Below are 22,275 nucleotides of genomic sequence, written 5' to 3'. Positions count from 1 at the left end.
TAAGGCGCAGCGCAATTTACGAACTAATAATAAGGAATGAAAGCACTAGAAGTTCTATACCAGAAACAATGTTATCCAATTTCACGTGCAAGCAAGTCGATATGTCCACGAAAGGAATAAGCGTTGAGTTCAGCAAAACGTATCCCAGAAGAATTACATGTTGATTAAACCGAACGATCAAAGAACAAGGGACGAGCCGGTCGGACCAGTCAGATAAGCTTAGCTAGATCAGTGTCGGAATCAATATGAATAACAGGTTGACCATCAGAAGACTTAACACATATTTGACCATTCCTTACTCAGACATACTTATACGACCTCTCTTTAGCAACACTCTTAGCCCGTTGTAACATGTCGTAAGTGCTCTTGGATAACAACTCGTTTACATAAATGTAACGATCTGAGTTACCACCGCATACGTCCTTACATTTGAGAACACCCTTTGCCCGCTTTTTTGAAATAACCATATCGCGCACGGCACTCGAGGCCAAGGTAACAACGACTGAGCCGGAAGATGCAGCAACAGTGGAAGTCGCCGACAGTGCCTTCTTAACAGTTCTGACACCGAGAATATGGCAAGACAAGTCAGGAACGTCCAATGCCTTTAGCACATTCTTGGCAAGCTCAGATGGAGCAACAGATAACGCCAATGGTAAACCCGAAATGATTAACTCATTTCCCCCATGAGATCCCTGAAATGACTGAGCAGATTTCAAGTCGTGAATTTCGCGAATAAGTTCAGCGTTATCCTGTTCCAATTTGGCAATGCGCTGACTATTCTGACCAACGGTGTCAGCAAGCCGATTTAATTGACTGAGTTTATCGCTTAGTTCTTTGTTGGTACGTTGCTGACTTTCAATAAAAGCAGAAAGCTTTACATCAGATTTTTTCATCTGCTCAATCAATCCGCGCAAAAGATCGTTGGTAGAGTTATGTACAGTGTCACACATAGTGTCATGCGTAGTGGAATGCATACGTGCATCGCCAAGCGAGGCATCAACAATGTTAGATACTTTAGTAAATGGCATATTTAAAAATTGTAATTTACAACAAGCACTAGCGGACTTCGTACCAACGTAAGCTTTGACACAACCCGGATGAAATGCTCTATGACACTCAGCACATGAAACAGATTCACCAGCAATCCGTTTAGTACACTTAACACACGTACGCTGCATGTGTTATCTACAATCGCTTAATCACTTAAAAGTAGAGTTCTGTAGTATCGATCCGCAATCAGAGTGTTCCGTATAGATCACAAGAAATATCGCAGAGTCAGCAGTCACTTAGATAGCACGTGTTCAGAAAATAGCATGTAGATAGGGAAGATCGGCAACGATAGGCGCATGCGCAGCTGAGATCAACGTCTTCCACAGGAACAGCCAAGAATTAGGTTAGAACAAGCGATGATATTTGCCACAGAAATGCTTCTAATTAGGTAGCAAGCACCAGAAAGATAATGATAGCACGTGACAAGCAACAAAAAACCTGCTAATACCTGCAACAAAATGGCCCGAAGGCGGCTTACGGCAGAAAATAGATTCGCTTAAAGCAGGAGCAAAGAGAATAGACAAGCAATGATACTCACAGAGAGAGAGAGAGAGAGAGAGAGAGAGAGAGAGAGAGAGAGAGAGAGAGAGAGAGAGAGAGAGAGAGAGGAAGAGAGAGAGAGAGAGAGAGAGAGAAAGAGAGAGAGAGAGAGAGAGAGAGAGAGAGAGAGAGAGAGAGAGAGAGAGAGAGAGAGAGAGAGAGAGAGAGAGAAAGAGAAAGAGAGAAAAAATCAAAGTTATTAATCTATTGAGACATGTATAGTAATCTATATATATAAAGGAAGATGTCCTGACTTACTCACTCACTCATCAACGCCCAGCCTAAACCCCTGAACCAAATTTTTACCAAAAGTATATGAAATGGGGGTAGAATTTTCCGGGGAGTGCCACTATGTGTATAGTTTTTCGTTACCGATTTTCTGGAAATCAATTTTTTTAATTTTTCCAATTTTTCGGGAAATAATTCACCGAATCTCAAACCCTGAACCGAATTTTTACCAAAAGTATATGAAATAGAGGTAGAATTTTCCGGGGAGTGCTACTATGTGTATAGTTTTTTGTTATCGATTTCTGGAAACCGGTTTTTCCAATTTTTATAATTTTTCGGGAAATAATTGACCGAATCTCAAAGAATTATAGATTAAACAGGTGTAGAATTTTCCGGGGAGTGCTATAAAGTGTATAATTTTTTGTTATCGATCTTTTTGGAAGCCGGTACCAAAATTTTTTAAATTTTTCGGGAATTAATTGACCGAATCTTAAAGAATTATACATAAAGAAGGAGTATTATTTCCCGGGAAGTGCTATAAAGTGTACTATTTTTTGTTACCGATTTTTTTGGAAACCGGTTCGGAATGCACGAATCTCAAAGAATTGTACATAAAGTAATGGTTGAATTTCTCGGGGAGTGCTATAAAGTATATAATTTTTTATTACCGATCTTTTTGGAAGCATAAAATAGGGGTAGAATTTCCCGGGGTGCTATAAATTGTATAGTTTTACGTTACCAATCTTATTTTTTCGATTTTTTAAAATATATAAACCACTGAACTAATTTTTTTTAAATTATATGAAAAGGGGACATTACAACGCGGGCTCGCGCTGCGAGAGGGTTCGACTCGCGCCCGCTACGCGGCGCATCGTCGGTATATTTTCGCATTATTAAGATTCAACATCGATCTCTATATCTAGGGCTCTATATCTCCGATATTTCATTAGCTTGAAACTTGGTGACATTTATGAGTATATGTTCGGCTCAGAAGTTCGAGCCGAACATATACTCATAAATGTCACCAAGTTTCAAGCTAATCGGCTTCTCACATTCAAAATTCAATCTCTTTTTCGAGTTGTTTTTCTTGAACGGTCGCTGTACAAAGATGCGAGCGAGCAATCTCAAAAATTAAATTGAGCCTGAGGGGAGAACCACTAATGTGGTATATAAAGATGTTTTAAAATAGAAAAAAGAGTCGTAGATATTTTTGGAGAATTTTAAAAAGAAAGTATGATAAAAAATATAATGTTCGTAGAAGAGAGAAAAACATGTATGTGAAAGACATGCCTGTTTGAGAAAACAAATAAGGAGAAAAACATGTGTTCTTTCATCGGCGAGGATTATAACAAAGCACGATTTGACACCGTCACAATATTGCATGTACCAATAGTAAAACCCCGATTTGCCAACGACCAAGTTCATGAGCATGGATTACAATTTGCTCAAAACCGTGACATATGCATGATGCAAAAAATCCGTGTCATTTTGAGACGGTGTCAAATCGTGCTATGTTATAATCCTCGCCGGTGTGTTGACCTACGACATGCCTCTTCTTGCAAGACCTTTCATATCATTGTGTGTCGTGTCGACAAGATCGTCAAGTCTTCTCGCAGAGAGTATTCATTATGTACATGGCTCTGTATTCCACGTTTTTCAGACCGAATGGTGAGTTTCCTAAGAGATCTTTTTAATATCTCAACATTAATTGAACAAATTTACAGATATGGATCAATTGGTCTATGTTTCTGATACTTTGAATCAGTAAACTCACCATACGGTACGGAGAACGTGTAACTTAACTTCTGTAACTACCGCTGAAGATGGCTCAAAGCTGAGCCGAAACGTACGGATCGATGTAATGTATCAAAACGACGAATAAATCAGTTATTTCTGATATTACGCACTGTGATCTGCGTCTGACCCTCATAGCTTTGACTTCTCCTATTTTAATCTCGAGGGTCCTCATATTACTTTATTTATTATTTTGACTTTTCTTCAATAAAATTTTATTATGTTCTTTGAAGGAGTATAAATTCTTCTTTCGAGTACATGATAAAGACTCTTTCTAAAATTTGTACATTTTAAGACTATTATCAAGAAAATATTCTTTCTTAAAGACAACCGTTACTTACTAACAGAAAAAAAGTAAATTGAGTAATCGCTTTTTTAAGCAGCACAATTGATATTTTACTGTGTATGCATGTACACACGTATGTACATAAGTACGCACAAAAAATTTTTCTATGTTGTTAGAAAATTTTATTTCTATTTAAAAAAGGCGAGAAACTATCATCGCTCAGGACGGGGGCCCGGCGTTACGCGCCGCTCGTGCCGCTTGAAGTAAACAACTGCCCGCGCGCCGACCGCGGGGCGGCCGCATCTCGCCGCGCGCTTGGATTTGGCGGTGGGCCGGGCCAATACGGCGATTTTTAATCATTAATAACTCATCAACTATTGCGAAAATTGCAAAATGGTACATGACTTTTCGACTCAGTTTGGCTCGCTCTATCTAAATATGAAAAAAGTACCAAACATTCTGATACACCCTGTATATATTTTTATATAAATTTGTATGGCAATTAAATGATGGCAATTAAACCCATCCTCGAAAAACCGGTTTCGAAAAAATCGGTAACAAAAAACTATACACTTTATGGCACTCCCCGGGAAATTCTACCTACTTCATATATTTTTGGTAAAAATTCGATCCACTAACGAATGAGATTCGGTCAATTATTTCCCAAAAAATTGGAAAAATTATATAAAATTTAAAAAAATTTCGGAACCGGTTTCCAAAAAAATCGGTAATGAAAAATTAACCACGACATTTTCATCCCCGGAAAATTCTACCCCTATTTCATATACTTTTGGTAAAAATTTGGTCCACTAACGAATGAGTAGTTCGCATACAAATAGACAGACAGAAGACGTGATTTATATATATAGATTAGTAAAAGTAAAAAATTATTTAGAGAAAAAAATTATTTAAAATATAATATTAAGGAATTAGGCAAAAAGATAAATTCACCTGTTTAATAAAAACATGGTTTTATGATAATAATATAAAATTGTTTTCTGCTCTATGATTTAGTTAAATGGCTGCAGTATATTGACTGTACTAAGGTAGCATAATCAATTGTTTTTTAAAAGGAAGCTAGGATGAAGGAATTGATGAAATTTATACTGTCTTATAAATTTAGAGATTTAATTTATTAATTAAGTAAAAATACTTAGGTAATATTATGGGACGAGAAGACCCTATAGAATTTAATATAAGATAATATTAAAATTTTTTGGAATAAAATATTAAAAATTATATTTAGTTGGGAGGATTGTTAAATTTGTGGAACTTTAATTAAAATATTATTAATATATTAATGGATAATTGAAAGAATGGTTAAAAAATTTAAAAAGAATTAATTACCTTAGGAATAACAGCGTAATATTTTTGGATAGATCTTATTGATAAAAATGATTGCGACCTCGATGTTGAATTAAAATAAAAATTAAATGTAGATGTTTAATATGTAAGTCTGTTCGACTTTTAAAATTTTACATGATTTGAGTTTAGATCGGCGTAAGCCAGATCGGTTTCTATCTATAATTATTTGAAAAATATTTGTACGAAAGGACTTTATTTTTAAAATTATTTTAATATTTTGTTAGCATATAAATTTATTTATTTATAATTACTTTGGCAGAATAAGTGCATTAAATTTAGAATTTAATATAAGTATAAGAAGATTCATTATATAAGTAATAATATTATTATTTAATTTTGTGAGGGAGAAAATATTTTCTTTAGAGATATTTATATATTTGATATTGAATTTAATTAGAATATTATTAATTTTGTTAATTGTATTAGTGGGGGTTGCATTTTTAACATTATTAGAGCGGAAAATTTTGGGGTATGTTCAATTACGAAAGGGTCCAAATAAGGTTGGGATAAGAGGGGTTTTACAACCCTTTAGAGATGCAGTAAAATTATTTAAGAAAGAATTTTTTATAATTTATAAATCTAATTATTATTTATTTTATATTTGTCCTATTTTATTGATTTTTATGATATTAATGAATTGAATAATAATACCGTTAATTACTAATATTTATTATATAAATTATTCTTTATTAATAGTGATGATTATTTTAACAGTTATGGGGTATATATTTTTATTGATAGGATGATCTTCAAATTCAATATATTCTATAATTGGAGCAATGCATGAGTAGCTCAGACACTATCTTATGAGGTTAGATTTATTATAATTATTTTAATTACTATAATTTTGAGAGAAAGATATAGAATTTCTGATTATATAATATGACAGATAAATTTTTGATATTTAATATCATTATTTCCTTTATTTTTAGTATTTTTTATGAGAGTATTAGCGGAGTTAAATCGTAGACCTATAGATTTTGTAGAGGGGGAATCAGAATTAGTTTCAGGGTTTAACATTGAATATTTTAGAGGGGGATTTGCTTTGATTTTTATGGCGGAGTATGGTATAATTATTTTTTTTAGATATGTAATGTTATTGTTATTTACAAATATTTATTTAAATATAAATTTAATGTGTTTATTTTTTAATATTGTGATTTTGTTTGAAATGTAATGCGAATAAGCAGTGTAAATGAAATTAAGGCGAACGAGCAACAGGGATTTAGTTATCTCAGTATATTTTACAAAAGCTCCTCCTGATGAGCAAAGACACAATAAAGTATGACATAAATAGAAATTCACATATATGGCAAACACATAAAATAATAGCACATTTGAACTTAAAGTAAAAGAATAATAAGGTTTACATCCTATAAATAAGAGAATGTTGAGCAGATTATATAAATGTTGGAAGTAATTATTACAAGTAATATGTTCTTTGCGAAACTGTACGTATCGCTATTGTAAATCGCAAACGCTATGACGTCACTATAAAGGAAATCTTTAAGAGACAAAGACAAGAATATTAAAGTATGGAATCGAATAATGCGCAACGCAATGCAGAAGCTTATTAAATGAATAATTCTTAATATAACGCAAAATAATACTTTACGGCAGGTAATGCCTTATTTGATTGTCTTTACTGATTGCTATATGAACGCGAGTGACTCGCGTGACGGACAGAACAATGCAGTATCAAATATCAAAGTTCTTATAACGCACCGCAATAAACAAAGAATCTTCGAAATTGAGATTACACAAAGACGCGCAGCTAGTTAAACACAGAGCGGAATTGAAACAAATATATTTAACGCGGGTACGCGTGGTGTAAGCCGATACTCGGCTTCTTAATCTTGAGATCTCTAATGCTATAGCGGCTATCGAAGGACAGCGTTATCCGATGTATCGGAAGGGCTTGAACAAGCCCGCAATTGCGTGGTTCACGCTTATCCGAGAGGTCGGAATGAGAATAAAGACAGAGTACTTAACGTGGGTGTTCACAGCTCGATATTCTCAGGTTACGTTTATAAGGGATGTAATCCTTTTCCAAATCCACGTAACTCGTCCTTCTCATTATATACGGAAGTAATGCGTCTTCCGTGTTTCGGCAGGAATGATCTCGCTCTCGTTTTCTCCTTTTGCGTGGTACGCACGGCAATTACACGCATGCAGCGTTCACTCAGGTCGTGATCTCGAGTATTGTAACACACGTGGTAACACGTGCAAGAAGCCGGTGTCTCGAAAGTAATTAAGGAAATTACTTAGTTTGATATAACACGTTCCGAATTGAATATCTTTACTTTTCTGAGGAATCACGACTTGCAATACTCAATAATACAAACGAACAAGCGAATTCAGAGAAAGACCGAACGTGCTTTCGGTACGACGGACCTCAAGCCAATGACGCAGAACGCGGCCCGACACGTATCGTCGCGTCGTAAGCGCGGACCGGTAAGAACCAAAAAGCGATCGGCAACGCGCCCCTTGCTTCCGGCGCCGCGATCGCGTCGCTGTCGCTGTTACCAGCGAGGCGATACTTTTAATAACGCGCCTATTTTGAACATTCTCCCCGCCTTCGTTGACTGGGGTCAACGAAAGTTTAAACAACGTCTGTTTGGATTGGTAACGGGCAGATTTTTACAATAGGTCTCTTTAAAATGGAATTTTGTGTACGCACTGAGACTACTCGAGTATTTCCATCCTTGCCTGGATAAGTTTCTATGATTCGATCTAAGGGCCATTTCGATGGAGGGTACCTCTCATCAACAACTAATACAAGAGAACCGATCGTTAAAGAAGGAGAGGCTTTATTCCATTTGTAAATGGAAAGGTATCGTTGTAAACACTCTTGTGACCATTTCGTCCAGAAACTATCCAGCATTTGGCTAGTCATTTGCCATCGAGATAAGCGTGCGACTTTAACCGACTCAAGAGACGGTTCTGGAATTATCACTGGAGCACCTCCAATTAGGAAGTGACCAGGAGTTAGCGCATCGAGATCGTCAGGATCATCAGTTAGCGGACGAAGGGGTCTCGAATTGAGGATAGCCTCAACTTGTGTAAGCAAAGTATTCATCTCCTCGAAAGTTAGCAGTGTATCTCCTATGACACGTTTGAGATGAAACTTGACAGATCGGACCCCGGCTTCCCATTTTCCTCCAAAATGAGGAGCAGCGGGAGGGTTGAATTTCCACTGCGTTCCGTGATTGGCTAAGACAACAGCCAAGTCTTCTAACTCCTTAGCGGAGGACAAAAATAACTTTTGGAGTTCCGAATCAGCTCCCTTGAAATTTGTGCCGCAATCACTCATCAGGGTGGCACATATCCCTCTTCGGGCTGTGAAGCGCTTGTATGCGGAGATAAAAGCATCGGTTGTGTAGTCGGTCACCAACTCCAAGTGAATTGCTGACGTAATGTGGCAAACAAAGAGAGCTATGTAAGCCTTGTACGTTTTTGCGTTTCTTCCTCTCCAAGTCTTAAGAACCAGAGGTCCTGCGTAGTCAACACCGGTATGTAAAAAAGCTCGAGATGGTGTTAGGTTTTCAATTGGAAGTGGTCCCATCACTTGTTGTGCCTGCTTTTTTCTAAAACGTGCGCATCGAACGCATTTCAAGATAAATGAACGTATCGGAGCCCGTCCTCCTACTATCCAGTACTCAGATCGTATGAGGTTAGTCGTTAGTTGTGTACCTCCATGCATCGAACGTAAGTGAGCGTCAGCGATAATCAATGTGGTAAGAGGAGAATCTTTTGGCAAGATGAATGGATGTTTTGTATTCATGGGCAAGAAAGCAGAATGAAGGCGACCTCCTACTCTTAGGAATCCATCGGAGTCTAATTGAGGAGTTAGTCGAAGGAGAGGGCTAGTCTTGTCGAGAGGTTGACCGGAAGTCAAAGTTTGCAGATCGTGCTTGAAATATACCTGTTGCACGGATTTTATCCAAAAGAGTTTTGCATCGTTTAACTCTTTAGGAGTTAACGGCGTCTTAGAGAGTATCTCGTTTGACCGCCGAAATCGTTTAACTGCTCTCATGCAAGTTGCTGTGATGCGTAACAAGCGAGTAAGACTCGAGTATCGAGTAGCGAGATCCCATAAATTAGAACTTAAATCTTTAGAGATCGTGACGACTTTAGCTGGTCGTTCTTCTAAGTTGGCATCAAAAGAGGGAGTTCGTGAATCATTCGGCCATAAATATAAAGGTTTGAAAGCCAATGTGGCCCTTGCCACCAAGTAGTGAACTCTTGAAGTTGAGTAGGTGTTAGTCCTCGAGTGGCACAATCAGCAGGGTTTTCCTTTCCAGGCACGAATTTCCATTGAGCGTGTGGCAATGTTTTCTGAATGAAAACTACTCGGTTGTGTACAAAGTCTTTCCACCTAGAAGGATGACCATTAATCCAGGTACCTGCTATTTCCGAATCTATCCAGCAGAAGAAAGGTATATTTTTCAATTCGAGAACGTCCAAAGCTTGAGAACCAAGCTTCGTGAGTAAAACTGCGCCCTCAAGTTCGAGACGAGGAATGGTAAGACGCTTAAGAGGGGCAACCTTCGTTTTTGCACACAGTAATGTGACCGTGGTAATTCCATTGCTATCGGTGGTTCGTACGTACACAACTGCAGCAATTGCCTGCTGAGAGGCATCACAAAATCCATGTAGTTCAATTTGATGGTCAGCCCTTACTCCAACCCAACGAGGAATGGAAATGTCACGATTTTCGTGCAATTGATCCACGAATTTACTCCATTTTTTAGATACATCCTCAGGTAGTGGATCATCCCAACCAAGTTTCAATCTCCATAATTCTTGGATGAGAATCTTTGCAGTTATGATGACTGGAGCTAGCAAACCAAGAGGGTCGAATACCTTTGCAATGGTTGACATAATAGCTCGTTTCGAGATTACTTTGATAGAAGGTATTTCTATGGTGAAATGAAAGTTGTCAGTAGGAGGATTCCAACATAAACCTAAGGCGTGAACAGTTGCCTTTTCATCGATCTTCACTGGAGAAGAGATAGCTTGCTTGTCTGGGGGTATTGACCGTAAAATTTCTGAATGATTTGCGGCCCACTTATGGAGCGGAAAGCCGCCTGCTTCACAAATACCAACAACCTGCTTTATAGTATCTTGTGCTTTTTTAATTGAATCAGCGCCTCCGAAACCATCATCAACGTAACGGCCTTTCTCTAATACGGAAACGGCAAGAGGGTACTTCATGCCTTCATCTTTGATGAGTTGTTTAACTGTCCGAAGGGCTAAAAATGGTGCGCAGATCTGTCCATAAGTGACAGTGTTCAGTTTGAAGATTTGAATGATAAGAATGCCTTTGGATCGAAGAATCCATAAAATCCTTTGAAAGTCCCGATCTTCGGGGTGAATCAGAATCTGCCTATACATCTTCACCATGTCGAAGGAAAATACGTAAGGAAATCTACGCCACCAAATTAGAACATCAAACACGTTGATTTGAAGTTTAGCTCCTGTGTATAACAAATCATTCAAGGAATATCCTGACGACGTCCGGCTTGATCCATTAAAGACAACTCTGATTCGATTTAGATCATTATCACGTAAAACACCGTGATGAGGTAGATAATACACCAATTGAGGTTCAGGAGCGGAATCGGGAACGAGCGTCATGTGTTGCATTGTCTTATAATCGTACATAAATCCATGATAAGCTTCGGAATAACGTGCATCGGATGACAGTCGATTTGACAAACTGATCAGTACTTGATTAGCCTTCATTCGAGAATCTCCTAATTGATCAGCTGGCAATTTGAACGGCAGTCGTACTTGGTAGCGACCACTTGAATCTCGAGTGTGAGTCGATTGAAAGTGACGTTCACATTGTTCCTCCTCAGCATTTAATGATGAATTATTGGAAAAAGGAACAGTTTCCATCTCCCAAAATCGTTGAATTAACTCATGTAACTCCTTATCTATTGAGATGTGAAGGCATTGAACAAGGAAAGAGGTAGAAGCATTTCCTACAGGGCCAGAAATTATCCAACCCAGTTTTGTACATTGTGCGAGTGGAGTATCCACAGCTCCCTTAACAATTCCTTCTTCAATAATAGTACTGTAAATGTCTGCTCCCAGAATAACGTCAACCGAACCTGGAACTGTAAATTTTGGGTCTGTGAATTGTAAATTCTTCAGATGTTCCCATGCTAATTCGTCACAACGTAAGGAAGGTAACGAAGCTGTAAGCTTTGGTAAAATGTGAGCACAAATAAACCCTTCGTAGTCGCTATTGAAATGTGGCTTGAACTTTAAAGTCACAACTCCTTTTGTTTTACGGGTTTTCTGAGCTCCTATTCCAATCAAAGGAATGAACGAATGTTTTCTCGGTATGTGTAAACGTTGCACAATTCTTTCTGTAATTAAGGATATCTCGGATCCTTGGTCTATTAATGCACGAGCTTTAGTAAATTCTCCGTTGGGGCCCTCAATTATTATTTGCGCAGTTGCCAACAATACACACGGGGTAGAACCCGATAATGAAGTAGAATTTACTGCCTTTGCATTTGACTGTAACGCCTGTTCCTTCGTAGAAGTAGAAGATGAATCCGCCTTTTGTTCGGCCTTGACCGTAGTTTGATCAGAATCGGTTTGTTTGTCTTTAAATCGGTGGATGGTGGTGTGGTGTTTGCTTCTACACTTTGTACATCGCTTGGTCACGCGACATGCCGATGCTCGGTGTGAACCGAGGCAATTAAAGCACAACTTGTGTTTCGCTATGATTGCTAGACGCTGTTCCACGGTTTTTGAGATGTACTGAGGGAAATATGCTATGTAGTGTTTCGCCGAACAAATTACGCACGAATTCTTTTTGCCCGCAAAATGTGATTTAGCAGAAGATGGTTGTGAGCGAGGTGTCCATTTTCCCGTTCTGCATCTCTCGAATGCTTGAAGAGAACGCAGACGATTAAATAAGAAAGTCGAAAACTGGTCCCAGGTGGGGGGTTGTTTAGCTGAACCTAAATGATTTTCCCAAGCCTTTACCGATTCCGAATCAAGACGTTGCACGGCAATAAATATTAAAACGTCGTCCCAGGTTTGTACAGGGCGTTGTAACGTTTCGAGAGTTCGGTAAATTTGAGTGATGTTCGTGTAAAGCGATTCCATTTCAATCGAAGATTTCTTTGTCATGCGTTTCAGAGTGAATAATGCTTGAAGAGCTTCATTAACAAGTAATCTTGTATTTTCGTAATACGCAATTAAGGCATCCCAGGCCTTTTGAAAATTGTCAGAGGTGAGAGTAGTATTTTTAAGTAGTAGGGCAGCTGATCCCTCCAAACAAGTTTTTAAATACTGCAGTTTCTCGACAGAGGTCAATGAAGAGTGTTTTATGACAATTGAATTAAATAGATCCTTGAAAGATAACCAATTAGATTGTACTCCGTCAAATTTGGGTAATTCAATAATAGGTAAACGTGCGTGATGATTATACTCTGGATTATTCGAACGAGATTGCGTAGAAGTCGAGAGCGGCATTGACTCTGGTTCCCGTGAAGGAAGTTGCACAAAAGACGAAGGCGTTGCCGACACTTGTTCCGGCGCGAGATGCTCTTGCGTGAGAAGAGAATTTAACTTATCGATTTCCCGAAGATAACTTTGATGCGTCTGTGCAAACAAGCCTTCCAAAAAATACGCGTGATTAATTACCCGTAATCTTTCCTCAGAACTTAATCCGCGTACTGCCAACCCGATGGCTTGGTGTTTATCCGAAAATTGATCCCAGTTCTCCCTGAGATTTTCAAGACGCGTGTGCACCATACGCGGCATAATATTTGAACGTCCAATAGTCAATAAGTTGTCAAACGTTTTAGAAATTATGCCCATCAGGGTGAGCTGTTGCTCTAAATGATTTTCAATATGACTGAGTCTCATCCTGTAGCCGTACACCTATCCGGCTCGAAGGACCAAAATGTTTGAAATGTAATGCGAATAAGCAGTGTAAATGAAATTAAGGCGAACGAGCAACAGGGATTTAGTTATCTCAGTATATTTTACAAAAGCTCCTCCTGATGAGCAAAGACACAATAAAGTATGACATAAATAGAAATTCACATATATGGCAAACACATAAAATAATAGCACATTTGAACTTAAAGTAAAAGAATAATAAGGTTTACATCCTATAAATAAGAGAATGTTGAGCAGATTATATAAATGTTGGAAGTAATTATTACAAGTAATATGTTCTTTGCGAAACTGTACGTATCGCTATTGTAAATCGCAAACGCTATGACGTCACTATAAAGGAAATCTTTAAGAGACAAAGACAAGAATATTAAAGTATGGAATCGAATAATGCGCAACGCAATGCAGAAGCTTATTAAATGAATAATTCTTAATATAACGCAAAATAATACTTTACGGCAGGTAATGCCTTATTTGATTGCTTTACTGATTGCTATATGAACGCGAGTGACTCGCGTGACGGACAGAACAATGCAGTATCAAATATCAAAGTTCTTATAACGCACCGCAATAAACAAAGAATCTTCGAAATTGAGATTACACAAAGACGCGCAGCTAGTTAAACACAGAGCGGAATTGAAAGAAATATATTTAACGCGGGTACGCGTGGTGTAAGCCGATACTCGGCTTCTTAATCTTGAGATCTCTAATGCTATAGCGGCTATCGAAGGACAGCGTTATCCGATGTATCGGAAGGGCTTGAACAAGCCCGCAATTGCGTGGTTCACGCTTATCCGAGAGGTCGGAATGAGAATAAAGACAGAGTACTTAACGTGGGTGTTCACAGCTCGATATTCTCAGGTTACGTTTATAAGGGATGTAATCCTTTTCCAAATCCACGTAACTCGTCCTTCTCATTATATACGGAAGTAATGCGTCTTCCGTGTTTCGGCAGGAATGATCTCGCTCTCGTTTTCTCCTTTTGCGTGGTACGCACGGCAATTACACGCATGCAGCGTTCACTCAGGTCGTGATCTCGAGTATTGTAACACACGTGGTAACACGTGCAAGAAGCCGGTGTCTCGAAAGTAATTAAGGAAATTACTTAGTTTGATATAACACGTTCCGAATTGAATATCTTTACTTTTCTGAGGAATCACGACTTGCAATACTCAATAATACAAACGAACAAGCGAATTCAGGGAAAGACCGAACGTGCTTTCGGTACGACGGACCTCAAGCCAATGACGCAGAACGCGGCCCGACACGTATCGTCGCGTCGTAAGCGCGGACCGGTAAGAACCAAAAAGCGATCGGCAGCGCGCCCCTTGCTTCCGGCGCCGCGATCGCGTCGCTGTCGCTGTTACCAGCGAGGCGATACTTTTAATAACGCGCCTATTTTGAACAGATTTTATTAGTTATTTTTATGCGAGGACTTTTACCTCGAATGCGGTATGATGAGTTAATATATTTATGTTGAAAAATTATTTTGCCTTTAGTATTAAATTATATAATTTTGGTTATAGGGTTTAAATTTATATTTATAATAGTAATTTATGAAAAAATTAATAGAAAGTTTGAATTTATTTTTTATATTTTCAAAATATATTCTTGAACAAGATCATTAATTAAATTTTTTTATTTATAAATAAGTTAGTTTTTTTTCAAGAATAGTGACATCAGGGAAGAATAATAAAATATAAGAAGTAGGAAGATGAAAAAAATTGGCTAATAGAGATAAAAGGATTTTCAATAACTTGGGCTCCTGCTCAAGTTAAAATGATAAAGTTATTAATGAATAGTCAAAATAATAATTGAGAGGGCGGTCTTCAAGGCATATGTCAAGGATTAATTAAGGGAAGGGTGTAAAGGATTAAAATAGAAGTTAAAAGGACCAGGACTCCTCCTAGTTTATTAGGGATAGATCGTAGAATGGCGTAAGCAAATAGAAAATATCACTCGGGTTGAATATGAATAAGAGTAATTATAGGATTAGCAGGGGTAAAGTTATCTGGATCTCTGAAAATATATAGATATTGGAAAATTAAGATTGAGTAAACTGTTAGGAATAATATGAAACCGAATATATCCTTAAAGGAAAAATAAATATGGAAGGGGATTTTGTAGGAATTACTGTTAATTCCTAGAGGATTTGAAGAGCAGTTATGTGAAGAAAATATAAATGTATAATTACTATTATTAGGATGATAAATGGGAAGATAAAATGTATAGAATAGAATCGATTTAGTGTTGCATTATTAATTGAAAATCCCTTTCAAATTTATATTACGATTATTTGACCTATGTAAGGAATAGTGGATACTAGGTTTGTAGTTACTGTGGCTCCTCAGTAAGATATTTGGCCTTACGGTAGAACGTAGCCAAGGAAGGCTGTTGCTATAGAAATTAAAAAAATTTTTACTCCAATTATTCAAGTATTGATTAGTTTGAAAGAATTATAGTAGATTCCTCGGGCGATGTGGGTATATATACAAATAAAAAAAAGCACCATTAATATGAATATTATGTATTAATTATCCATTTGAAATATTTTGTATAATATGAATGATACTTGAAAATGCAAGTTGATTATTGGGGCAGTAGTGTAGTGATAAAAAGAATCCTCTAATAATTTGAATGAATAAAAATATTCCTAATAAGGAACCAAAATTTCATCAATAAGAAATATTGAGGAGAGTGGGTATATAGGGTTAGGTTGTCATAGTGAAATTATTAGACAAATTGAGAAGGTATTAATAAGAATTAGTAAAATTATGAGAATAGGGTGAGGTTGAATGTTCATTAGTATATGTAGGATTAAAAATAATAAAATTATAAAAAAAATATTAAAAAAAGTATTTTTGGCATAATTATTTATTAATATGGGTTAATTTAATAATGAGATTTTTTGTAGGAACAAAATATAGTTTATAAAGAATATTAATTTTGGAGATTAAGGGTATAGTATTAGATTATTTTTTTGATAGTTTAAAAATTTTGAATTTATTTTTAATTTACAAAATTAATATTTTTAATATCTTAAATTATAAAACTAATTTTTTTAGATTTAATGTTAATTAGAATTCAAATTTTTATAATTTCTTATATTTTATTAATTTATATATATAAATATATATTAATTATTTTGATGTTAATGGAGATGGTAGTGGTAAATATTTCATTAATTATGTATATATGTTTTGAAGTTTATAATATAGAATTTTATTTAATTTATTATTTAATTTTTAGTTTGTGAGGGAGTGTTGGGGTTAGGATTGTTGGTTCAAATTATTTGATATTATGGTAGAGATTTATATTATAGTTTAAATATTAGAAAATTTAAAAAAATTTTTATAAATAAGAGGTTTATAAATAGTATGATTTATATATGATAAAATTTGTGTTTGTGGTTGTTTTTTTAAATTTGATATTAGTTAAAAATAAAATAATTGTTTTATTATAATATTTGTTATTTTTTAAGATTAATATTGATTTTTATGTATATATGTATAAAGAGATTTTATTAAATATAGTTTTTAAGTATTTGGGTATAGATTATTATTCTGTGTGATTAATTATGATAAGTTTTTGAATTGTAGGGTTAATGTTGATATGTTTAAAAAAAAAGGGAGAAATTAAGATTATAGTTTTTATTAATTTATTATTAGTATTAATGTTATTTTTTATGTCATTGGATTTATTTATATTTTATTTTATGTTTGAGGTAAGATTAATCCCTACTTTTATATTAATTGTATATTGAGGGGGCAATCCTGAGCGGTTAATATCTTCATATTATTTAATAGTTTATGTTATTGATTTCTGCGCCCTTGTTGGTTTATATTTTTAATTTTTATTTTTGTAAAATAACCTTAAAATTTGTTTTAATAAAAATTTTAATAAAAAGAGTTATATTTAGATTTGGAGGATTTTTAATAATTTTCATAGCTTTTTACATTAAAATGCCAATTTATTTAATACATATTTGACTTCCCAAGGCTTATGTAGAGGCACCTGTTTATGGATTAATAATTTTGGCGGGAGTTTTATTAAAAATAGGGAGATATGGGTTAATTCGATTTTTAGAAATATTTATTAAGATGAGATTAAAGTTTAATTGATTAATTATTAGAATTGGAATTGTAGGGGGGATATTGATAAGGTTAGTGTGTATGACTCAGGTGGATATAAAAAGATTAGTAGCTTATTCTTCTGTTGTTCATATAAAATAAATATAATATTATGTAGGATATTAACTTTATTTAAGTTAGGATTTTTAAGGGGTTATATTATGATGATTTCTCATGGGTTATGTTCATCCGGTTTATTTTATATGGTAAATTTGTATTATGAGCAAACTTTGTCGATTATTAGTCATAAATAAAGGAATGATAAGAGGATTGCCTAGGATAAGAATATTGTGATTTTTGTTATGTGTAATTAATTTTTTGTTTCCTTTTTCTTTAGGATTTTTTAGAGAGATATTAATGTTAGGGGTAGTTTTAAATTGAGATATAATGATAATAATTTTTTTGTATTAGTTTGTTTTTTTAGAAAAGCTTATTCATTATATTTATTTTTTTATGTTCAGCATGGGGAGAGTGTATATTTAGAAACTAAGTTTAATTTAGGTGTGATAAAGGAATATTTGGTTGTAATTTTACATATAATGCCTCTAATTTTAATTTTAATAAATTTATTAATATTTATGTATTTAAGTAGTTTAAGAGAAAACTAATTTGTAAAATTAAAATTATATTTTAAAGTATCTAAGTTATTTTAAATATTTTTGTTTATTATTATTTAATATTTTTAATGTTTTTATTTTTATTTCTATTAAGGTTATTAATAAATTATCTAGATTTTGTAGTTATAATAGAGTGGATAATAATAAGAATTAATTCTGTAAATATAGAAATTTTTATTTTTATTGATTGAATTTCGTTATTATTTATTAGCTTTATTTTTTTGATTTCTTCTATAATTATAGTATATAATTATATATATATATATATATATTTTTTTTTTAATTTTTTTTAATTTTTTTTAATTTTAATTTTTTTTAATTTTTTTTAATTTTTTTAATTTTTTTATATTTTCCTCTTCGCCTAATTCTCCTAATTTGGTCAATTATTTCTCGAAAAATTAAAAAAATTAAAAAAACCGGTTTCCAGAAAATCGACATTTTTTATGTAAGTATATTATTACGGTATATTATTACTTATTTTTTGAATATCAATAGTTCATATATAATTAGTCTCCCTCTCCCTCTCAATTATTTCCTTAAAAATTGGAAAAATTTCGTAACTGATTTCCAAAAAAATACCGGTTCCCAAAAAGATCGGTAACGAAAAACTATACAGTTTATAGCACTCCCCAGGAAATTCTACTCTTATTTTATATACAATTCTTTAAAATTCGATCAATTATTTCCCAAAAAATTCGAAAAACTTTTACCAGTTTCCAAAAAAATCGATAACAAAAAATTATACACTTTATGGCACTCCCCGGGAAACTCTACTCCTGTTTTATATACAATTCTCTAAAATTCGGTCAATTATTTGTCAAAAAATTAAAAAAATTAAAAAAATCGGTTTCCAGAAAATCGGTAACAAAAAACTATACACATAATGACACTCCCCGGGAAATTCTATACAATTCTTTAAAATTTGATCAATTATTTCCCGAAAAATTCGAAAAACTTCTGATACCAGTTTCCAAAAAGATCGGTAACGAAAAATTATACACTTTATGGCACTCCCCGGATAATTCTACCCCTGTTTTATATACAATTCTTTAAAATTCGGTCAATTATTTCTCGAAAAATTAGAAAAATTAAAAAAACCGGTTTCCAGAAAATCGGTAACAAAAAACTATACACACAATGACACTCCCCGGGAAATTCTACCCCTATTTCATATACTTTTGGTAAAAATTCGGTCTATTGGTTTCCGAGATCATCGAACACAAACAATCAAACTGACAAACTCTGTCTCTTTATAATAATAGTATAGATATATATATATATCTATACTAAATAAATAAAACGTTCAATAAATTTTTCCCTATATATATATATATATATATAGTGATTTTGTTTATTATATCTATGGTTTTAATAATTATTTCTCCTAGGATTATTAGAATTTTATTTGGGTGGGATGGATTGGGGTTAGTTTCTTATTGTTTAGTAATTTACTATCAAAATTTTATATCTTATAATTCAGGAATAGTTACTGTTATATGTAATCGAGTGGGTGATGTGGGGTTGTTGATAAGGATTGGGTTATTGTTAATAAAAAGGAGGTGAAATTATTGAATGTTAAGGGAGGATAAATTATTAATATTCATAATATTATTAGCTGCAATTAGAAAAAGAGCTCAAATTCCTTTTTCTATGTGATTACCCATGGCAATAGCAGCTCCAACACCAGTTTCAGCGCTAGTTCATTCTTCAACTTTAGTTACTGCTGGGGTTTATTTAATGATTCGATATAACAGATTTTTATTAGGGAGTAAAGTAAATTTATTTTTATTATTTTTATCAGTTTTGACTATATTTATATCTGGGTTAGTAGCTAATGTTGAAAATGATTTGAAAAAAATTATTGCTTTATCTACTTTAAGGCAGTTAGGGTTAATAATAATGATTTTAAGAATGGGGATAAAGATTGTTGCTTTTTATCATTTATTAACTCATGCAATTTTTAAATCTATGTTATTTATGTGTGCGGGGATTATTATTCATTCTATAATAAATAATCAAGATATTTGTTTGTTAGGGAATTTAAATAAAGTAATTCCTTTTACTATAATGAGATTTATAATTTCTAGTTTAGCCTTGTGCGGGTTCCCATTTATAGCTGGATTTTATTCAAAGGATTTTATTATAGAGGAAGTATATATATTAATAGCAAATATATTTTTAGTAGTTTTAATTTTAATTTCTTTAATATTTACTGTTTCTTATTCTATTCGTTTATATTATTACATATTTTTTTTTAATATAAAATTTTATAGTTATTATAATTTAAAAGAAAATAATTTAATGAACTTATCTATAATAATTTTAGTAATGATAAAAATTTTTGTAGGATCTATATTAAGTTGATTGTTTTTTTATGATTTATATGGGGCTTATTTAAGGGGATGCTAAAGCCGTTCAAATTACCGACAAAAACAGTCAAAGCTCCTATTTTGAAACGGCTTTACAGATCGCAAAATCCTTTTACAGAAGTAAAGTAGAGGTACTAATGAAGGGCGGGATTGTCAAATAATTAGTAATAATTGAAAAAATTTTTAAAATGCTGTCACCTCATAACCTTATTTTCTAATATAAACAGTTGTATACGTAATATGTACGAATTTAAACTTTCCTGCCCTTCAGAAGACGTGCACAAACAATAACGTACCTTTGAAATTGAGATTGAAAGCCTAGAATAAAAATGGGAGCTTTGAAACGATCGTGTATATTTTTCACAAAAATATTCACGCAGAGCAGCAATCATGTCACAGCAGTAGTTCACGGATCTTGCGAGAGACGGCGCGATGGCGCACGCAGCTGTGGGCAGTTTCGGGGTTGGCTACATTGTCTGATTCCGACACAGCAATCGAACCAGGACAGATATATGATACAGATATCTCGTTAGGCATTTTTACATTTTTTTCAATTATTACTAATTATTTTACAATCCCACCCTTCATTAGTACCTAAACTTTACTCCTGTAAAAGGATTTTGCGATCTATGAAGCCGTTTCAAAGAACGAGCTTTGAAAGATATGTGGTACAGATATCTCGTTAGGCATTTTTACATTTTTTTCAATTATTACTAATTATTTTACAATCCCACCCTTCATTAGTACCTAAACTTTACTCCTGTAAAAGGAATTTGCGATCTATGAAGCCGTTTCAAAGAACGAGCTTTGAAAGATATGTGGTACAGATATCTCGTTAGGTATTTTTACATTTTTTTCAATTATTACTAATTATTTTACAATCCCACCCTTCATTAGTACCTAAACTTTACTCCTGTAAAAGGATTTTGCGATCTATGAAGCCGTTTCAAAGAACGAGCTTTGAAAGATATGTGGTACAGATATCTCGTTAGGCATTTTTACATTTTTTTCAATTATTACTAATTATTTTACAATCCCACCCTTCATTAGTACCTAAACTTTACTCCTGTAAAAGGATTTTGCGATCTATGAAGCCGTTTCAAAGAACGAGCTTTGAAAGATATGTGGTACAGATATCTCGTTAGGCATTTTTACATTTTTTTTAATTATTACTAATTATTTTACAATCCCACCCTTCATTAGTACCTAAACTTTACTCCTGTAAAAGGATTTTGCGATCTATGAAGCCGTTTCAAAGAACGAGCTTTGAAAGATATGTGGTACAGATATCTCGTTAGGCATTTTTACATTTTTTAAAATTATTACTAATTATTTTACAATCCCACCCTTCATTAGTACCTAAACTTTACTCCTGTAAAAGGATTTTGCGATCTATGAAGCCGTTTCAAAGAACGAGCTTTGACAGATATGTCGTACAGATGCCTCGTTAGGCATTGGACGCGTTCAGCAGACCAAGCCGCTGAGTAGCAGTCGAACGTGATTGGCTCTTACTTTTAGAACCAACCAATCAACGCAGAGTGTTGATCAGATGAACTCAACGACATATCTGTCTAAACTCGTTCTTTGAAACGGCTTCATACATCGCAAAATCCTTTTACAGGAGTAAAGTATAGGTACTAATGAAGAGTGGGAATATAAAAAAATTAGTAATAATTTAAAAAAATGTAAAAATGCCTAACGAGGCATCTGTACGACATATCTGTCAAAGCTCGTTCTTTGAAACGGCTTCATAGATCGCAAAATCTTTTTACAGGAGTAAAGTATTGTTTAAAATGCACTAGCTCGCGCAGAAGCCAGATCTTATGATTTAATGAAGGAAGCTAAAAACAATACAAAATGGATGGTTCAGAGATTGTGTATTCGATTTAGTTCGCAATTCAATGTACTTACTCGCAGAAAAGTAGTCGTATAATAAACATAAAGAGAGATATTCAGATATCATACAT

At 34.1% G+C, this 22,275-nt stretch overlaps 3 protein-coding genes across 3 annotated transcripts; 1 reads left to right on the top strand and 2 right to left on the bottom strand.

Moving 5' to 3' along the window:
- Positions 1-7,865: 7,865 nt before the first annotated feature.
- On the bottom strand, positions 7,866-9,299 carry LOC139781546 (uncharacterized). Its single transcript, XM_071720390.1, has one exon. It carries the CDS (start codon positions 9,297-9,299, stop codon positions 7,866-7,868), a length of 1,434 nt encoding a protein of 477 aa, XP_071576491.1.
- A 113-nt stretch (positions 9,300-9,412) lies between these two features.
- On the bottom strand, positions 9,413-13,159 carry LOC139781545 (uncharacterized). The gene has a single exon (XM_071720389.1). The coding sequence runs from the start codon at positions 13,157-13,159 to the stop codon at positions 9,413-9,415; it is 3,747 nt and encodes a 1,248-aa protein (XP_071576490.1).
- A 6,128-nt stretch (positions 13,160-19,287) lies between these two features.
- On the top strand, positions 19,288-20,298 carry LOC139781543 (NADH-ubiquinone oxidoreductase chain 5-like). Its single transcript, XM_071720388.1, has 2 exons — positions 19,288-20,120; positions 20,287-20,298. The coding sequence occupies exons 1-2, from the start codon at positions 19,602-19,604 to the stop codon at positions 20,296-20,298; spliced, it is 531 nt and encodes a 176-aa protein (XP_071576489.1). The 5' UTR covers positions 19,288-19,601.
- Positions 20,299-22,275: the final 1,977 nt, after the last annotated feature.

The sequence above is a fragment of the Temnothorax nylanderi genome, unplaced genomic scaffold (genome assembly GCF_030848795.1).
Source record: "Temnothorax nylanderi isolate EJ_2023f unplaced genomic scaffold, tnyl_v1.0 TNYL_tig0345_pilon, whole genome shotgun sequence".
NCBI lineage: Eukaryota > Metazoa > Arthropoda > Insecta > Hymenoptera > Formicidae > Temnothorax > Temnothorax nylanderi.
The sequence above is the reverse complement of the archived record's forward strand: the minus strand, read 5'-3'. Positions and strand labels throughout refer to the sequence as shown.

What these genes read in the sequence shown, in the direction of transcription:
- LOC139781546 (XM_071720390.1), bottom strand. Translation starts at nt 9,299, where the DNA reads ATGAGAGCAGTTAAACGATTTCGGCGGTCAAACGAGATACTCTCTAAG.
- LOC139781545 (XM_071720389.1), bottom strand. Translation starts at nt 13,159, where the DNA reads ATGAGACTCAGTCATATTGAAAATCATTTAGAGCAACAGCTCACCCTG.
- LOC139781543 (XM_071720388.1), top strand. Translation starts at nt 19,602, where the DNA reads ATGGCAATAGCAGCTCCAACACCAGTTTCAGCGCTAGTTCATTCTTCA.